Genomic DNA, 21,875 nt, shown 5'->3' with positions numbered 1-21,875 from the left:
AGCGGGTGACTTTGAGTTTGCATTTGATTTTTTTCAGTGATGCCATCTATACTACACAACCCCTTGAGTTGCTCAATTCACTTGGATTTGATGTGTCAATGGTCCCTATTATTTTGATGAATGAGCAGACTTCTAATAGAGGTGCAAGTTTGCCTGCTGGTGATGATAGCAGAGTGGACTCTCATCATCTTCATGATAGTGAAAATGGAAAAGATTTCAATAGTAGGCTTCAAAGTGTTGACAATGTAAGCTTTGGCCAGAATCCAAGAGTTACTCCTGTATCAGACAATAATCATGAAGCGCAGATGAAGCTAAACTTGGAGGAATCTGAAGGTTTGTTGTTATGGCATAGTTGCATGATTTGCAATACTGTGGCATGTCCTCAATGTTCTGGTGGTATCTCTAAGCATAAGATGCATCGATGAACATTCTTTTGAATTGTATTAATTAATTTTGATCGATCATATTTGTAGTTCTACCATCACCTGTTGGAATGATAGGGAAAGCTTCTGATGCTGAAAACTCACAAAGGAGTCAAACATTTGGTCAGAGGATTATGGGGAACATGATGGACACACTTTTGCTAAAGAATTTGACCATGAAATCCAGAAATCGTGCTGGAGATGTTTTGGTTCCTTCATCTCCAGTCAAGGTAACAGTTGAAAGTGTCCAATTGCCTACATATTTCTTCTTTTTATGGAAGAATGGAGTGTGCATGTGTGTTTTTCTGATGTGTTTCCAAGATTATCTCAACTTGTTGCATCTAATTACACTCTACAATTCAGTTACACATATATATGATGTTAATTGATTTTGTTTGAATGAGTTGTAATTGCATGAATTACAAGTATTTGTTCTGTGTTACATTTTTAGGCAAATTTCTTCGATACCTTAACTTTTTCATCCTGTCTAAAAGCTTTCTTTATATAAGGAAGTCTTTTCTAGAAGCACACCACCACTGGAGAGGAGAGGTCTCGAGCTCTCGACTGCGGCTGGGTAGGAAGGAGTTAGGTCGGTGACTAAAGTGTAAAGTTAGGAGTTAGGGTTAGATAAGTTTATATATATATATATATATATATATATATATATATATATATATATATATATATATATATATATATATATATATAAACGGGTTGCGGGTTGACGGGTTTGTGTAAACGGGTTGACCTGCCTGCCTAACCCGTTTATTAAACGGGTCAAACGGGTTGGTGGGTTGGCATACCCCTAACACAAACATGACCCATTTAATAAACGGGTTAGGCGGGTCGACCCGTTTACGACACGAACCCGTTTAAGCCAAACTCTAACCCGACTAAGAAGCGGGTTGGCGGGTTGGGTCAGATTTTGCCACCCCTAATTGGGTGTAGTAACGAGCGGTATGCGTTGGACTATCAGTGCCGTGCGGTGGTAGTATGTCATGCGATGGACAAGGGTGTCGTCAAACTGACCTCTTTTGGCTTTAAAATGGCTCTAAAAAACTACTGGGTGTTGCAAAAGTAAGAAACCAAAGAGAAAAAAGAGAATCAACTCGTATGATGTGAAATGACTGTACACCCTTCATTCTGCGGTACCAGATAGTATGGTCTTATTTGGAGTCACATGAAAAAAAGCTCCAGAATTAATAATCTAAGAAGTCTTACCAGGATCAAATACATGTGGATATAACCGCATCAGAGGGAAAAAAGCTTGATTTTTGAACATTGGTTGTAGTGCCTCCATAAGTTGTGCTAGAGACATTGAGCCAACGCTTTCTGAGCTTTCATCTACACCATTCCTTTTAAAATATGACTCCACATAAGCCACTTTCTTTCCATCTCTCCGATCTTTTCTTCTTCTTTTTGGGCAAAAAAGGTTTGATGTGACTTTGCTCATTGCAAAAGTGACATTCATTTACCACTCTTCTTGTATTCATAATCATTTCTTCCGTGATCATTTGAGCTTCTCTCAAAGTGAGGGGTCCTGTAAGCCTTTGTATGGTTTCCGGGCCTTTACATAGTACGCACAAATTCTTTGTCTTTAGTAGAGGAAGGTTTCTTCAATCTATTATCCTTTATAATTAATTCTTCAAGCGTTTCAACTATGAAAGGTACTCCTCTATGAAGAAGGGCCCATTTGGTCCCTTCAAATTCGGAAATTCGGGTCTAAGCCCATTAACAAATTGGTAGAAATGCTATATTTTAATTTGATTTTCACGGAGTTCTACGTCTTGAGGGAAATGCCACTTAGGTTCTAAAAGAGCCAATTCATCTAAAATAAGAGAAAAACATTATAATATTCCCTAATGTTCATTTCTCCTTGGGTCATGGTTCTAAGTTTCTAACTTTATTTTGCACATTACATACTTGAGTTGTCTTTTAGACAATACATATCTTTAAGATACTTTCATGCATTATTAGTAAAATAAAAAATTGCCAAACTCGAACACTTTTTGATGTCAACACTATTGATGAGCCATCCTCCATTTTTTTATTTTTCTCGTATTCGGCAATGACTTTAGACATCTATACTCCTTGAAGCACTACTTCCTTGCCATTTTCAATCTTGGTAAGTATGAATTTTGGTTCTATTTCGATGCCATCAAGCAAACCCCATAGACCCTTTTCTCATATTTTGTGTTTATTATGGATGCCCACATCACATAGTTTGTATCCTAAGTCACACGGACTCGGCTAGGGAGGCGCCACACCCTAGTCGACACGCCCCGACACGGGTGTGGCTTAGGACATGGCCCGGACTCAGTCAACGAATTGAGATCGAGTCCGTCCTTGTTTTGGACTCGGTCAATGTTGACCGAGTCTATATTAGTCTATTTTAGGGTGAAAAACTAAAAAAAATGATTATATATATATATATATATATATATATATATATATATATATATATATATATATATATATATAAAGAGAGTGTAGCTGAGATGCGTATGCTTAGATGGATGTGTGAAAATACAATAAAAGATAAGATTCAGAACGAGGAGATACATAAGAAGGTAGGCGTTGCACCTATTGAAAATAAGATGAGAGAGAATTGTTTACGGTGGTTTGGACATATTCGGCGAAGGCCTAATGATGCTCCAGTTAGAAGGATGGAGAAATGGGAAAATATATTTCTTAAAAGAGGTCGGGGTAGGCCTAGGAAGACATGGATGGAGATGATAGGAAAGGATATGAATGCTTTGAACCTCACCGAGGACATGGCATTGGATAGAAATGATTGGAGGAGAAGGATTCATGTGGAAGACCCAGAATGATTTTCTTTTTTGGTTCATATCGCCGACCCCAATTGTTTTGGGATGAAGGTGTAGTTGGGGTTGTTGTTGTTGTATATATATATAAAGAGACTGCTGTGACTGTGCACAGTCACAGTGACTGTGCTGTGCACAGACTGTGCTATATGCACAGTCACGCACTTTTTTTTTTAAATAATATATATATATATATAGCCGAGTCCCCGTGTCCAAAATTTTTAAAATTGCGCCGCACCCGCACCCACACCCATGTGACATAGTTTGTATCATTGAGTCTCACGGGAATGTTGATGACAACTTCTCTATCATTCTAAATTTTTACAAATAAGGAATAGAGAGAGGGAAATAGAAAAAAAATAAACAGAAAAGTGGTAAATTGAAAGTCAAGTACTCTTTAGACACCCGAGCTTACAATCACACGATGCACATGCTCAAGTCCACACAAACAAGTTCTTTAATCGATAGTTCTAATACCATGTAATGAAATGAGAAATAGAATGCAAAAGAATGCCTCTTATAGGCTTACAAGAACACAATATCAAATAACACCAAGACCACTTATGGGTCAACACAAAAGCACATACACATAGGCCACACAAGGGCCAAGAACACACTTAAAATATAGGATTTTTGTATAACTAAATGCTTGAGAAAACATTAGCATTACAAGATGGATATTACCCCTATTTATACACAAGGGAGCATAGAGTCCTTGGGAGCGGTTGGGACTCTATGGAGGGATTCCCTTATTGCCCTTTAAGTCAAACTGTTGTGGCCCTAATGGGCACAACCTATTACAAGATTGTAAAAAAACAAAAATACCCCTATTGGATATTTACTTATTACAATGATAAAATAAATAAATAAATAAATAAATAAATAAATAAATAAATAAATAAATAAAAATATATATATATATATATATATATATATATATATATATATATATATATATATATATATATATATATATATATATATATATATATATATATATACAACAACAACAACAACTACGCCTTCATCCCAAAACAATTGGGGTCGGCGATATGAACCAAAAAAGAAAATCATTCCGGGTCTTCCACATGAATCCTTCTCCTCTAATCATTTCTATTCAATGCCATGTCCTCGGTGAGGTTCAAAGCATTCATATCCTTTCCTATCATCTCCATCCAAGTCTTCCTAGGCCTACCCCGACCTCTTTTAACTAATATATTTTCCCATTTCTCCATCCTTCTAACTGGAGCATCATTAGGCCTTCGCCGAATATGTCCAAACCACCGTAAACGATTCTCTCTCATCTTATTTTCAATGGGTGCAACGCCTACCTTCTTACGTATTTCCTCGTTCCGAATCTTATCTTTTATTGTATTTCTACATATCTATCTAAGCATTCACATTTCAACTACACTCATTTTTTGAATATGATGTCTCTTGGCAGCCCAACATTCCGTACCATATAGTAAAGCGGGCCTAATAGTCGTCCTATAAAACTTTCCCTTCAACCGCAATGGCATTCTACGATCGCACAACACTCCAGTTGCGCTTTTCCATTTTATCCACCCAACCTTTATCCTATGATTTACATCTCCATCAATTTCTCCATACTTATGAATGATAGATCCCAAATATTTGAAACAATCATCCACCGATATTTCTTGCTCACCAAGCTTCACTACACTCCCATCACTACTTCGTTGCTTACTAAACCGACATTCCATATTTTCTGTCTTACTCTTACTCAACTTAAAACCTCTTGCTTCCAATGTCTGTCTCCATAATTCTAACTTAGCATTAATCCTAGCTCTAGACTCATCAATCAAAACAATGTCATCAACAAACAACATACACCACGACACATTTTCTTGAATTGATCTCGTAAGCTCATCTATCACTATAGCAAATAGGAAAGGGCTTAAAGCAGATCCTTGATGTAACCCAACCGTTATAGGAAAATTGGTTGTCACCCCTTCATAAGTGTGGACATTGGTTACTACTCCTTCATACATATCTTTAATTATACTAATGTACTTGAGAGAAACATCTTTCTTCACCATTGTCCATCAGAGAACGTCCTTAGGTACTCTATCGTATGCCTTCTCCAAATCAATAAAAACCATATGCAAATCTTTGTTCCTCTTTCTATATCTCTCAATAAGTTGTCTAAGAAGATGTATAGCTTCCATAGTTGATCTTCCAGGCATAAAACCAAATTGATTCTCCGATATCATGATAACCTTCTTTAACCTAGACTCAATCACTCTCTCCCAAAGTTTCATAGTATGACTCATGAGTTTTATACCACGATAGTTTGTGCAATCTTGTATATCACCCTTATTCTTATATAGAGGCACCAAAGTACTCTTCCTCCACTCACTAGGTATCTTATTTGTCTGCCAAATCTTGTTAAAAAGATTTGTCAACCATTTTAAACCTTTCTCTCCCAAGTATTTCCAAGCCTCGATGGGTATACCATATGGGCCAACTGCCCTTCTTGATTTCATTTTCTTCAAAGCCTCTGCAATTTCTTTCTTTTGAATTTTGCGCATGAAGTCATGATTCATTTCATGAAAAGGAATGACGAAGTCTCCAAGATCCTGAGCATGACTTCCATTAAAAAGCTTATCAAAATAATCTTTCCATCTCTCGTTAATCTCCTTATCTTTGACTACAACCCTTTGTGTTTCGTCTTTGATACATCTAACCATACCCCGATCCCTAGATTTCATATATCTCATCTTTGCAAGCCTATAAATATCCTTCTCGCCCTCTTTGGTATCCAACTTGTCATAAACCTCCTTATATACCTTATCCCTCGCGTTTCGAACTACTTTTTTAGCTTCCTTTTTTGCTATCATATACTTCTCCAAATTCTCATTATCACGATTCTTACTTAGATTTCTATAACACTCTCTTTTAACCTTAATAGCTAATTTGACATCCTCGTTTCACCATGATGTATCCTTACCTAGCGGTGCACCGCCTTTAGACTCACCCAATACCTCCTTAGCCACCTTTCTCATGCCACCCGCTATTTTACTCCACATTGATTCTGAATCATCTTCGAGACACCAATCAGCTTCCTTAACTACATGCTCTACAAACATTCCTTGTTTAGCTCTTTTTCAGTGCCCACCACTTAATTCTAGGATCTATCCTATGTCTATCCCTTTTGCGGCATTGTCTAATTCTAAGATCTAAAATTAAGACTCTATGTTGTGTAGCTACACTTTCTCCCGGTATAACCTTACAATCGATGCAACAACCCCTATCTGTCTTTCTAAGTAAGAAAAAATCTATCTGACTCGTATTAACCCTACTTTTAAATATTACTAGGTGAGACTCCCTCTTCCTAAACCAAGTGTTTGTTAAGATCATATCATAGGACAAACCAAAATCTAAAATCCTTTCTCCACTTTCGTTTATTTCTCCTATACCATAGCCTCCACGGATACTCTCAAATCCATCCCTACTAATGCCTACATGTCCATTAAGGTCACTGTCCATGAAAAACTTTTCTCCATAAGATATCCCTTGTACTACTCCATCTAAATCTTTCCAAAATTGACGCTTAATGGAATCATCTAAACCTACTTGAGGTGCATAAACACTAATGATATTAATAATATCCGTACATAATACTAATTTAATAAGTAAAATCCTATCACCCTTCCTGCGGACCTCAACTGCATTATCTATAAACTCGCGACTCATAACAATCCCTACTCCATTCCTATTCCTATTTATTCTTGTATACCAAATCTTATATCTCCAAGGTTCTATCACATTTGTTTTCTCACCTACCCATTTGGTCTCTTGTAGACATAAAATATCAATCTTTCTCCTACACATAACATCTACTAACTCTACCAACTTACCAGTTAAAGACCCTATGTTCCAAGTGGCTAACCTAATTTTATGGTCTTGGACTAACTTCTTTACCCCACCCGTCCAACAAAGTGAGGGAACCCTTGCCTATTTGACACCACACCCGGGCGCCGGTGTGACGCGTCGTTTCTGGGCGACGACCTAGCAACCCTTGCCCATTTATCACTGCCTCCAGGCCTATAGAGTACAACACGTCGCTCAGTAGGGAACGCCTCCAACGAAATTCTCATATTGGTTCATATTCATAGGGTATGACTAAGTTTTTATGCTGGTTGTCACTGGCCTATCACAACCCTCTTCCTTTATCCGGGCTTGGGACCGACAGTGTATAACTAAACAATTATACACAAGTGGAGTTAAATATATATATATATATAAACAATATGTATATTATGTTAAAATGTAAAACTGTACATATATATATAATAATATTATATTATTATATATATATATATAAATACTTTTTTTCATTTCTTTCTTTTCTGTAATTTTTTCCTTTATTTTTATTTTTTGTCTTTATGTCATCTAGTTCAGTTTGAACTAGAATGACGGTTGCTAGTCAAGTCCTGTCCAGACTTGACTAGAAATAGAGTTGTTGGACTGACACCGTCCAACAACTCTTAATAGAGCTGTTGGAGTCCAACAGCTTTATTGAGTTCTCTTTCAGCTGTGTATATAAAGGGGTGCAGCCCCTCTTGTATTTCTTTCCAATGCTTCTTAAGCAATTGGTTTTTTATATCAATAAGAATACATTTTTATTTTTATTTTGTTTTCAGTTATACCCTTTTTAAGGGTTATGCTTTAGTGTCATTCTTGACACTTGCCCTTGTGAATCTAAGCTCGTGTTTCGAAGATCCCCATTTCATTTTATGGTATCAGAGCTGTGGAAGTACTAAATCTTGAGGAAGAGCTGCCTCGGTTTCCATGCCCGTTTGCAAAAGTGTTCGCCACTTGAAGAGAAGTGTTTTATCACTTCATTGGGGAAGATTTCACATCTTGTTGTATTGTTTTTTTTCTTCTTTCTTTTTCATTTTCCTTCTTGTTTCTCTTCTATCCCTATTCTTTCTCTCCTTGTAATCGATGGATGACAATGATAAAGTCACCATCATGCCTATGAAACTAAGCGATACGAACTATGTAACATGGGCTTCAATCATGAAGCACCATATATGGGGAAAAGGCCTATGGGGGATTGTGGATGGTTCCGATTCGGAACCTAAGCTATCTCTTACTAAAAAGGAGGGAGATAAAGAGGTCCCTCTATCGGAAGAAGAGAAAATCAAGGCTATTGCCTCGTACGAGAAGAAATGGAAAGAATGAAGAATATCTCATGCGAAGATAATGTCATGGCTTATCAATAGCGTTGACATTAAAAAATGCTTAAGTCTTGCCAAATTTGATCATGCCGATAAGGCATGGGAATACCTTAAGAATATGTATTCCCTTAAAGATATTGCACACGTGTGCAACCTCCAAGAAAAAATTCGAATGATAACACAAGGATACAAAACTATTCGTGAATATTACAATGGGTTGTTTGAACTTTGGGAAGAACTTTCCCTTTTAGAACCAAAGTGGCATTATGCCGAAGACATCGAGGTTCGTCAGAAACAACTCGATGCTGAACATTTTTACCAGTTTATCACTGGAATTTGAAACCACTAAATCGTCCCTTACTTCACCGGGGAAAAATTCCTTCTATTGTTGAAACTATTGAAGAGTTAACAATGGAAGAAAATCGTCTCCGGAAAGGTTCTTTAAAAATTAAAGATGATTCTGTTTTAGCCGTGTCTAGACCAGGGAATCATGTTCGATCATATAGGCCTCCTCACTTTAATCGACAAAATGGTGACTATGATAAGAAGAAAGTTATTTGTCATCACTGTCATGAACCGGGACACTACAGGCCACAATGTCCCAAACTTAAGGAGCTGAGAGAAAAAAGAGCTGCAATTGCTGGATCGGAGCCTAAAGATCAGGATGCACCAGTTTCTCTGGCCCAACTAATGGAGATTCTTCAGCCTCTCATCAAAGGTGCATCTTCCTCATCTGAAGCTTCAACCGACGCAACAACCTCATCTTTTTCTGATCTAGGTAAAATTTATTGGCTCCTTGACTCTGGTGCATCTTTTCATATGACCCCAAATAATCAAAGTCTATCCAAATGCGTTAAAAATAAAATAAGTGTGTCAAAGGTCTTTACTGCTGATGATACTTCTTTTGAAATAGAAGGAATAAGAAATTTTGAAAAAATTTATAAAACAAAGAAATTTTCTATTCCAGAAATTAGACATGTTCCCAAATTAAATGTAAATCTTTTATCTGTATCTCAAATTTTTGATTATGGGTGTAATATTTCTTTTTCTTCTCATGGTTGTTGGGTACAGGATTGTCAGTCAGGCAAGCTGATTGGGGAAGGCCATAGAGAAGGAGGACTCTATTACATGGATTTTTTGGAAATACCGAAGGAAGTTTTTTGTTATAATATTCAAAAAATAGAGTTTGAACTGTGGCATAAGAGACTTGGTCACCCACATATAGCCAAAATCCAACATTTTCCAAATCTAGAAAAATTTTGTAACTCTGAATCATTTGATTGTAAAGATTGTATTCTCGGCAAAATAAAAAGATTACCATTTCAAAACAGAACCTTTTTCTCTTCAAGACCACTTGAATTAATACACTCGGATGTTTGGGGTCTTGCACCAGTAATTTCTGAAGGAGGATTTGTTTACTATGTTATTTTTGTCGATGATTTCTCTCGATATACATGGATGTACTTTCTCAAACATAAGTCTGAAGTATTTTTATACTTTTAAACTTTTTATAATATGGTTAAAAACAAGTTTCAAAATGATATTACGATTTTTCACATAGATTCAGGGGGAGAGTTTTTATCCACAAATTTTCAAAATTATCTTAAATTGCATGGCATCACATATCAAAGATCTTGTCTTTATATACCTCAACAAAATGGACTGGCAGAACGAAAATATCGCCATATTATAGAAACCACTAGGACTTAATTAATAGCAAATCAAGTCCCGAAAGACTTTTGGGTAGAAGCTGCCTTAACTGCCACCTATCTCATTAATAGGATGTCATCTTCTTCGTTAAAAAATATCACTTCCATTGAAAAACTTATGAACATTTCTCCAAACTACTCTAGACTAAGAATATTTGGGTGCAAATGTTTCATATTTACTGACAAAAATGATAAACTTTCCCCTCGTGCGATTCTCTGTGCCTTTTTAGGATATGCTGAAAACCAGAAATGTTATAGATGTTTTGTCTTCAAAAATAATAAACTATATGTGTCTAGAAATGTTTCATTTCTTGAAAAGGAGAGCTTCTTTGATTTTAGAAAATTAAAAGACGTCACTGAGTACTCCTTTTTGCTAGATCTAACATCAACATCTGATGAATATTACCTTGAGTGTAACTTTGATGATGATCAAAGAATTATTGATCTTAATGTTGAAAATGAAGAAGTTCATAGAGATAATAGTATTTAATATTCCAGGCGACAAGAGTCTAATCCTCCATGTGCACTTGAAAAATATTCTAACATTCCAACTAGACAATCATTCCAAGTCTCGAGGCCTCCAGAAAAGTTTGTATCATACGAATCTTTCTCACCCATATATAGGGCAATTATTGCATTAATTCACTCATATGAAGAACCATCCACATATTTTCAAGCAAAAAATGATATCAAATGGATAGAAGCCATGAAAGCTGAATTAGATGCACTTGAAAAGGCTTCTACATGGAATATTCAAGATCTTCCTTTAGGGAAGAAAACTATAGGATGTCGATGGGTTTATAAAATTAAAACCAAGAGTGATGATACTCTTGAAAGATATAAAGTCTGTTTAGTAGCCAAAGGTTATGCCCAAGAATATGAGATTGATTATGAAGAAACCTTTCCTCCGGTGGCTCGTATGACAACTGTCCGAATCTTAATTGCCTTAGCTTCTATCAAAAAATGGTCTATTTTTCAAATGGATGTCAAAAATGTTTTTTTAAATGGAAAGCTAGTTGAAAAAGTATACATGGAACCCCCTCCTGGTCTAAGTATTCCTAAGGGTAAAGTCCTTCGCTTAGAAAAAGCTCTTTATGGACTTAAACAAGCACCAAAAGCTTGGTATGATAGGTTTAGTCGTGTTATGATTGATATTGGTTTTCAATTCTGTTTAACTGACACTGCTTTGCTTATTAAGAATTCTGATGCAGGGATCATTGTAACGCCCCAAAATTTCGACTTGTGATTTCGAAAACATTATCGAAAAACCTTTCAAAGATTTTAAGTTTTTACTTTTAAAATCGACAGCGAAAGACATTTAGAAAGGAGCACAAGTCAACAAATCCTGGGTACGTTAGCTAAAAAACCATCATTCACATAAACCACAACTTAAAGGAATTGAGGAAATAAGGCAATAGATTAAAAATTTGCAGCTTATTACAAAATGAACATCTTCCCAAAGTTCAATAATCTAAAGAAAAACTCAAAAAGACTTAGAGCCAAGCCGCCAGCAGAAAGAAGATAAATCTTGAGCCATATTGCACCACGCCATCGGTCGTCTGTGAAGTCCTACTCCTCACCTGCCCATAAAATGGGTCAGTTTCATAACAAACCAGTAGGTGCACGAATAGATAAATAGAATGAAAATAAAGCAGGACATTCATGAGATAAGCAATTGTTATATTAAAACAATCAATAAAGTTGTAATCTATTCTAACAAATATAATATGTGCAAAGAGCTATTATTCGAAGCAGTTCAAGCAGTGCAAGTCTCAATCAGCTACAACTATTCAAAAAGATATTCCTTAAATTCTGATATTAACTGGCCTGTGGGTACGCACAGATGCGAAACGTAGAAACAACCGAGACCGATCCGGGGGTTTATTATGTTAGGTATTTAATTAACCCGGATGACTGACTGAGTCTGCTCCTAAGGGGACGATCAGTGACCAAGAGAGTAAATCCCCAAAGGCATTCGTGGCCCATGGATGCATCCAACTTCTGCAGAAGTATGGGAGTTATCACCTAGGATAATTTATGCTAATCCCAATTCCCCTAACTCCGATGACTGGGGAAGCCGAGTCTTTTGTCCGTGGGGTGGTTGTTAACAACCTGTTCATCGGAGTTTTTGTACCATCCATCCTCTCCCTTGATGAACCGTGAAGGTCGAATGGGTACGGCGGGGGTTTCTTAACCGCCGCCCCATCCTACATGCTCTGGTCTATTAGACCCACTCGAGCATTTTGCCTGTGAAGGTGAGTTGTCACCATTTATGTGATCTCAGCATTGTGCTAAATGCACGCATCGAGGTTGCTACAACCTCATCATCCAACCATAGTAACCCACATGGGACGTACTTGTCCAAAAAGTACGATCGTACCTTCCTAGAGGTACAACTACGATGAGAGGGCAACATATAATGTTTTATGATTCTTTTGGTTCATACATGACATGTATTGCTCTTTTCGCAATTGGCCTGTGGAGGCCGGTATTATCTCATTGATATCAATAAAGTGTTGATGGTTCATTTCGACGTACTCAATGACCTCCCGTACTATTTGTATCATACCTGCCTTAAGGTCTGATTACGATAGTAAGTTCGTGGGTTTCTCGATAGATAACCCAGCACAGTGTTTCATAAAATCAGTATTTTACTTGGCATGCTCGAATACTAAGAAGTAAGAAGTCTCATACAAGATTCATCAGGCAATAACCAACAAGGCATCTACAGTAACTTATAACAGTGAGCAAGGCGGAAATACAATAATAAGATCTTTCTAGCAACGAGTCTACTCGTAGAGCTCACGATAAGTATGTAATTTCAAAGAATACGGATGCGGAAACACAACACAGACAATCACTAGTTAAGTAATCCTATAGATAAGCATGTAGATAAGCATGTATGCCAAATAAACCATTCGATCATGAAATCCTTATATCTTATTTCATTCATACAAACTCTTCGTGCGACTTTCCCCTACCTCGGGATGTCGTGCAACTGTGTGCGTCTACGAGTGTAGATGATACGAGGGTCGGGCCGCGGAGCGCGAACGGGACCCGTTGCGTAAATCTGCAAGAGTGTGAAATATTTAATTATGCTAATCTAATTAATGGTGCGACGAGGGCATGGGTAGGATTAGGCGACAGGGACGAGCCACTGCCGAAAACAGCAAGGCGGCAGGAGACCTCGGTCCCTTCCGATTGAACAATAAATAGCAGGGGCTTCGGCCCCTGCCTGCCAAAATAGCGAATGGCAGGGGCCTCAGCCCCTGCCTGACAAAGAAGCGAAGGGAAGGGGCCTACTCCTTACAGACAACTTGTCGGGGCACTTTTCTATCTATCCATTACCAGACCAGATATAACACATGCTGTTCACACAACAAGTCAATTTCAACATGCTCCTACTTCTGTTCATATGAGAGCCGTCATGCGTATTATCAGATACATCAAGTCCTCTCTTTCACGAGGACTTTTCTTATCTTCCTCCTCTTCTCTTCTTTTAATTGCATATACTGATGCTGATTGGGGAGGTGATCCCAATAACAGACACTCAACCACTGGCTTTTGTGTCTTTTTAGGGGAATCATTGATCTCGTGGAGGTGTAAAAAGCAGCATAAGATATCTCTTTCATCCACCGAAGCTGAATACAGAGCCATGACAACCACGATCATGAAAGTAGTTTGGCTCCGACGACTGCTTGCTGACATGGGAGCTGAAGCAACAAAGGCTTCACAAATGTGTTGTGACAACAAAAGTGCGATGTACATTGTCAGTAACAGAACATTCCATGAACGCACCAAACACATCGAAATGGATTGTCACTACGTCAGAGAGGAATATCTACACGGGATAATTGATCTGCCATATGTCACTTCAGAATATCAGTTAGCAGACTTCTTTACAAAGCCTCTCGCTGCTCCTCGATTTCACATTCTCTTAGATAAACTTTTGCTCATTGTACCGTAAGTTTGAGGGGGAGTGTTAAAATGTAAAACTGTACATATATATAATAATATTATATTATTATATATATACATTTTTTCATTTCTGTAATTTTTTTCTTTATTTTTATTTTTTGTCTTTATGTCATCTAGTTCAGTTTGAACTAGAATGACTGTCCAGACTTGACTAGCAATAGAGCTGTTGGACTGACACAGTCCAACAACTCTTAATAGAGCTGTTGGACTGTGTCCAACAACTCTATTGAGTTCTCTTTCAGCTGTGTATATAAAGGGGTGCAACCCCTCTTGTATTTCATTCCACTGCTTCTTAAGCAATTGGTTTTTCATATCAATAAAGAATACATTTTTATTTTTATTTTGTTTTCAGTTATACCCTTTTTAAGGGTTATGCTTTAGTGTCATTCTTGACACTTGCCCTTGTGAATCTAAGCTCGTGTTTCGAAGATCCCCATTTCATTTCATATTATATATATTTATATACATACATATATATGTATATATCTTAACAAAGCATTGCAAATGAATATTAGGAAACATTCTGTGTAACAAAACATGTTGCAAGTCATAAATAATGAATGTTAGGAAACATATTTTACCAAAACGTGAAGCACGGTATGCTGCTTGAGAGAGAGAGAGATGGAAATGGTTACCTCTTCAACAAACCAACGAAACGTCGAAACTCAAGATTTGTTCTTCAGTTCTTCTTTCCTCTTCGAGTTTATGGGGAAGAAAACAAAAAATACAAAATCACTGTAACGACCCCAACTGACCCTCGTAGAAAATAATGATTTTTTTAAACAATTACAGAAACTCACTCAAGGATCCGGGGCATTACATATTTAATATACCAAACCACAAACCAAACCGTGCATTGAATCAACTGAAAAAATAAATCAAACTTTATTAATTTAATAAAAATGTTAAATAGTCTAGAACATGAAAATCGACTATATCAACTCGAGCCACCCTGTCAGAACTCAGAACACCAGTAGACCAGTCATAGAACTTGTTGTCTCTAGCTAGCTGTTGAGGACATCACTGAGTATCCGTGCTAGTAAAACAATTTAAAAAAAACGGGTAAGAACGGAAGTCCTTTGTACGGATTCCTCTAAAAATCCAAACAATAAAAGAAATAGCATAAATCAATTTATTTATAAATTTTAGAGGAATAACAAACAATAACTTACCACAACTATTTTACCATTTAAGCATTCAACCAGCAGAAACAATTACCATGTGAAACCAAATAAGCATATGAATGCATGAACTAATGTTGAATAGTAAATATGCATGATTCAATGCATATGAATTAATAACTTATTAAGTTATTTATTAGAGTTGCTTTTGCATGCATGTCCTTATTAAATGCACACAAATTTAATTTTTACTTTTCCTTAAACCTACGGATACTCAAAACAAGTACAAATTCTCAAAGTTCAAGTTAGGTTCCCAGTTGTAGCTTAACACATAATTTGTATTTTATTACCGGGTTTCACACTTGTTCCGCGATCGATTTCAGAAATCAACACCATCCATTAGAATATTAGAAATCAATATCTAATGTCAGGACATCAGGGAAATCGACATTCACTGATGCTATTTTCTTGATATACCAATAACTCCAGTTGAGTCAACACCACCACCCTCAAGCAAAGTGGTTGAATCTTCCTAAAACCGTGTTCGGGAGGTGAACCACTATATCAGGTTTATGAGAACAATCACACAGAGTTTTAGTATCCTCATGGTCTCCCATGACCGCTATCCACGATTCCCACACTGTGAAAGAGACATCAAGGAAGAGATTAATTACACTGGTCTCTTTTACCATTTCAAATAAATTTCAAGTTCTTTACATAAGAACCGTTTTGCAAATCAACATGCAAAAACAATTTTGGGCCCTGACCCTGACAATTTAACTATATAATTAACTTTGGAAAACCAATAATTTTTACAAAAAAAATTTGCAATTCATAAATAAAATCAACAACAGTTGGCGCAACACATACTCTTAGCCTTTACGGCCATTAGTGGTTCACATCTGACCACCAATACATCTCAAAAGTAATTTATGCATCTTTGCAAAATTTTAGTGAACATGCAACACACATTGTTTCCAAACATGTTCACAATGCATATTCAAAACATAAAATATGAATGCACACTAAGACAAACAAATACACATGCCAATAGATGCTTGGAGAACACTCCATTCATGATCAATTCTATGCATAATCAACCAAACATGCATATGATCACAGTCATGCAAACATCAAATAAATTTCAGATTCATGCGTATGATATCTACAATTGTAAACTGATCAAATCAGGATAAAGTTTATGTATCATCTAAAAAAGAATACATATATCAATCTTAAACATGTATATGACCAAATTCATGTACTCAATGAACTATGTAGAAATTTTGCCAAGCCAATAGATGAGGCTGATCCATGTACATAATCAAATTCATGTACATGGGTCGGCCAATGCTGAAAAATACACATTTTCAGCATGCTGGCTGATCCATGTACATGATCATAATCATAATCATTTACATGGGTCGGCCAGACATCAAACACACATGTACCAGCCCTGCGGGCCAATCCATATACATATTCACAAACATGTACATGGGTCGGCCAAACCAAAGATATATATCTATCAATCTGCTGGCTGATCCATGTACATGGTACATGGGTCGGCCAAACCAAAGATATATATCTATCAATCTGCTGGCTGATCCATGTACACGATCAAAATCATGTACATGGGTTGGCCAGACCGGTATACACAACTATACTTGCGGGTCTGCATATTTATATATGCTAAACTTGATAAATGCACATACATGAACATGTGTCACGACAAATCTGATCCAAAATAAACATGTAATTAGTCCGATCTGCACTGAAACAACATATACATGAGTTCGGTTTATCTGATCCAGAACAACATATACATGTTCGGCAGATTTGATCAAAAACATCATATACATGCTGTTTGGTAGATCTGATCCAGAACAGCATATACATGTGTTCAGCAGATCAGATCCAATAAAATAAGCATCTACTCAGCAGATCTGAACCGAATCTGCATGAGCACATACTTGGCAGATCTGATCATAATATAGATATTTAGATGCATGTATATCTAAATCAACAAATCTGAACTAGGAAAATAATTTCATATGCATGTATATGCGAATCCAAAACAACAAAACATATTCAGCTGTATGCATATGAAACTCGACAACCTGAATCAAACTAAATATAATCAGGTTTGCGAATACATATATAACTCGACAAATCTGATTCAGACGGATATATTCAAATGCATGAGCATGAGACTCAACAGAATCTGAATATGAACATACAACTCGTTAAGTTTGAAACACATGCATATATGTCTGGATTTATAGAAATCAACCAATTTGAAATATATATGTATATACATATATATCCAGGTTTGTGTGAACAAGAAAACACGTCACACTTGAATATATATATATATATATATATATATATAGAGAGAGAGAGAGAGAGAGAGAGAGAGAGAGAGAGAGAGATTTGCATGAGCTTGAAAAATAAAATTAATAATCTGATGCGAATAAAGAAAAATCAACACATGTATTTAGATACATACTTTACAAAATTGACAGGCCTAAAATTACATACACATTTCTAGTTGCAGGGCCAAGAAAATCATCATATATGTATCAACATGCATATTTTTAGGTTTGAATGCACAAGGAAAAATCGTCAATAAAAAAAACATTAAATATATATATATATATTTATATAAAATCGGCACTATATATTTCTTTATATATATCACCTTTAAATTTAGATTTTCCCTCTAAATCTATGCCTAAATTAGATTATACCAATCCCTTCTTGTGAAAAATTAGAGAGAAACCCATACCTTGAATCAAAGATCGAAAAAACTTGAAAAAATTGATGGATGTATGAAAACAATATTTTTTTTTGTCTTCTCCTTCTTTTCTTTCTTTCTTTTCTTTTCTCTCTTTCTTTCTTTTTTTTTCTATCTCATTCTCTCTCTCTCTCTAGAACACGAGTTCTAGAGAGAGGGAGATACAACCCTTTTTTATACTTTGTTGTATCATATTATTTTATTATTATTTTTTTAAAGTTGTTTTAATCTAGAAAGGGCTGATATCCCTCTAGATGATTACCTTAGAGATAAAGTTCTACTTAATTTAGAACTCTACCTCTTCTAGATATCCTATCCTTTCTATTATTAATTAAATTTTCTTTTTAATTATTATTCTAAAAAATATTCCAGAGGGTGTTGCCCCCCTCTGGAAATCTCTATGGGGTAGAGTTCCACCCCAAGTAGAACTCTACCTCATCGTATTTTTAATTTAAAGTTGATTTTAAAGTTTTAAAATGTCCATCAATGGATTTCAGATTCAAATTTGGATCTAAGATCCAAATCCATATGGATCCTACTTGGACCAGATCCTAGTCAATATGGATTATGGACCCAGTCAAGATCCATATTAACTTGGATCAAATGGAGCAGATCTAGGTCGATCCAATCCAGAAAAATGTCAAAAATAGAGGCCGACCATTTTTATAAAATGCATTTTTTGGGCCAACCGTAATTCAATTTCGGAAAAACAGGCCGCCAACGCGATCTGCATTCTGAGACGGATCTAACAGTGGTCATACCTAAATTTTGCTTTCGAATTTCGCTCAATTTTTGTTCAAATTTAAAGGTTAAAAACTGATTTTTTTTTAAATCATAAATAACTCAATTAGCTTATGTCAGAGAGCTCTGAGCCACGCCCAGACCCTGTTGACGTCGCCTATATTTTCTCATGATTTTATCAATTTAAATATAATATATAATTTAAAAATTATATTTTTCGATTTTAAAAATCATGAAAAAATATGCGATATTGCAATCACACGTGTGTGTGTGTGTGTGTGTGTGTGTGTGTGTGTGTGTGTATATATATATATATATATATATATATATATATATATATATATATATATAGAGAGAGAGAGAGAGAGAGAGAGAGAGAGAGAGAGAGAGAGAGAGAGAGAGAGAGAGAGTTAATTTTGGTCAAATGTGGGTCAAAACACCCCCATTTGCCAAATATCCTGAGTTGCGCCTCGCTATGAGGTGTACGCCTCATGGCTTATGAGGCACACACCTTAGTGATTTTATGGTATTTTAGTGTGCCTCAATGCTCAGAGCCCCTCGCTTTGAGGCGAGGCACACTTTTTGCACCTTGAGGCATGCTTTTCACAACTATGGTTTGGAATGATGGCAATCAAATATTCAAAAGTTTGAAAATTGAGTTTGCTTTTTATCCCATTAGAATTTTCTTTGGACTTTTTTTTTTGTTTTGGTATAGGGTCTATGTGATGAAAATGAGGAACCAACCTCGTGGTTCCTCCAGTCCTTCACAGGACAACAGGCCCTAGCTCTTGATCTGTATAGGATCGACTTACACTGTAACTAGTACATTTACTTACAACTGAAACTATCATCATCAAACAATACTGATTTTTTCTTTATCTTTATGTGCCTAATGTGTTAAGGTCTTTTCCAGCTGTTTTTCCTGCTAAATTATGCTCTTGGATGTTAGCTTTATACTCATGCTATTATGGTCTTCATTTGTTTCAGGTCCAAGAACCCATTGAATCAGAGCTTAAGGATGACGAGGAGAGTCCTCTCATTGGATCAATTAGAGGGAAATGCATTACCCAACTATTACTGTTAGGTGCCATTGACAGTATACAGGTAAGGATATTTACTTTTCCCTTGTTTATAAAGTGCAGGTCCAGTATGGCTACGTTTAGAAGAAATTTTGAAACCGATAGTTCTGCTTCTTCGTCTTTGTTGCATGCTGAATGTAATATGTTGTGGTTGCTGCCTTTTCAAAGTCTTTTGGCAGAAATTTTCTATTTCAAACATTCTAAAGTTGGCTAAAGACCATGGTAACGTGAATACATGTCAGAGAAGAACACAATCTGCTGCAGCTTTGCGTGGATGCTTTCTTGGAGAATCCCATTTAGGTTTGAGGCTATGTCACATGGGTGCGGGTGCGGGGGTGCGGCACTTTAAAAAATCTTGGGTGCGGGGGTGCGGCAGGGGCAAAAATGTAAATATATATAGAAGGGGGGGGGGGGGGGGGGTCTGGGGGTTCCCCCCGGGGCGGGTCCCGCATCCATGATTGCTCATTAGTGATCAGACGGTTACCAAACATATTTCTAAATGTTGGGATTTGACTACCTATCATATGGGTGCCAATGAATTCAATGATGTCATAAACTTAGCAGGACTGATAGAGATTGATTATGGGTCTTCCTGTTTTACTTGGCATAACAAGCAAGTTGGTCCTAACTATCGCGCCAGTAGGATCGATCGCTGCTTCGTTAATGACCATTGGATGTTGAGATCATCCCAACTCTTCCACCTTATGACAAACCGCAATACGTAGCGTAAATAGATGAACTGACTTCAGAGGGAGGACAAATCCTATGTGGTGGGAAGAGAGTATTTTTTGAGAGGCCTCAAATTATTTCTTCAAGTTATTTGTCATGGGCTACATCAATCGTAACCCTTTTAAAGGTTGTCCAAATCCGTGGGGTTGAAAGAGGAGGTGGTTAAGGTGGTCTTTATTCTTGATGGAGATAGCGCCCCAAGCTTAGATGGATACCCAGATAGCTTATTTAGTTCATTCTGGTCTACTGTATCTAAAGACATTTCTGAGGCAGTCAGAGATTTCTTTCTCAAAGAGAAATCATGTCCATGATGAGTTGTGGAGCCTGATAGTATTTGGAGATATGTTCCTAAGTTCCACCTAAAGCTGACCTAACAAGACTGAGCCAGGACTCATATTATGGGCCTGACGTTGTCTAAAGCCCCCGATTTGGTTGCGGTGTCTCCAACCTAGGCATAGATCATTTGATGATGGTGACGTGGTTCTCTGTTTTTGAGTTAAATGTTGTACTTGTTCATGGGTTGCTAGTGAAATGGTCCTCCATATACCACGAATGATACAATTTGTGGAATATACATTCTGGGTCATAAGCCGTGAAACAACTCTGTACCTGTTTTTTTTTTGGCAGATCATGTGACTATATATATATATATATATATATATATATATATATATATATAGAGAGAGAGAGAGAGAGAGAGAGAGAGAGAGAGGTCCGTGCTATATGAAACATGCTAAATGGGTTTTTCTGCTGTTCCAGTGTTTTTTTCGCAGTTCTGACCCCATAAATGTATTGGGCATGGTCGATTTACGAGGAATCCACACCTTGATCATGTGTTTTCGATGAAAAAAATGATATTGAAGCCTCGAAAATTTACAAAGATTTTGGACCATTGTTTTTTTGAACGTTATAAAAACCCACCCATGTGTAGGAATCAAACACTTTAAGAGCTGATTCCTATAAAATCAAGTACACAGATCACATCTTTACAGTCAGAATTTAAAAATAAAACAAAAAACCCTAAAAAACTCATTTAGCACGTTTCATTTAGCATATTTCATTTAGCACGGACCCATTACTCTCTCTCTCTCTCTCTCTATATATATATATATATATATATATATATATATATATATATATATATATATATATATATATATAGGGTTTAGCTGCTTACTCCGATCTGTGCCTACCACCAGCCTACCAGGCTTCTGGAGGGATTTTTTTTTCATGTTCTCAAATCTGAGTGTACAGATGTGCTTTTATTTTA

At 36.5% G+C, this 21,875-nt stretch overlaps 1 protein-coding gene across 5 annotated transcripts in view; it reads left to right on the top strand.

Moving 5' to 3' along the window:
* The window catches only part of LOC149827551 (brefeldin A-inhibited guanine nucleotide-exchange protein 5-like), a 91,236-nt gene that overhangs the window by 57,904 nt on the left and 11,457 nt on the right, over positions 1–21,875 (top strand). For all 5 annotated transcript variants that reach the window (XM_090019467.1, XM_090019468.1, XM_090019469.1 and 2 more), the window contains 3 exons: positions 38–333; positions 474–652; positions 19,785–19,901. In XM_090019467.1, the coding sequence (XP_089875593.1) occupies positions 38–333; positions 474–652; positions 19,785–19,901 (592 nt within the window). The remainder of the gene's footprint in view (positions 1–37; positions 334–473; positions 653–19,784; positions 19,902–21,875) is intronic.

Source organism: Nuphar pumila, chromosome 10, assembly GCF_984573655.1.
Source record: "Nuphar pumila chromosome 10, dmNupPumi1.hap1.1, whole genome shotgun sequence".
Taxonomy (NCBI): Eukaryota; Viridiplantae; Streptophyta; class Magnoliopsida; order Nymphaeales; family Nymphaeaceae; genus Nuphar; species Nuphar pumila.
Note: the sequence above shows the minus strand (reverse complement) of the source record. Positions and strands in the feature narration are given on the sequence as shown.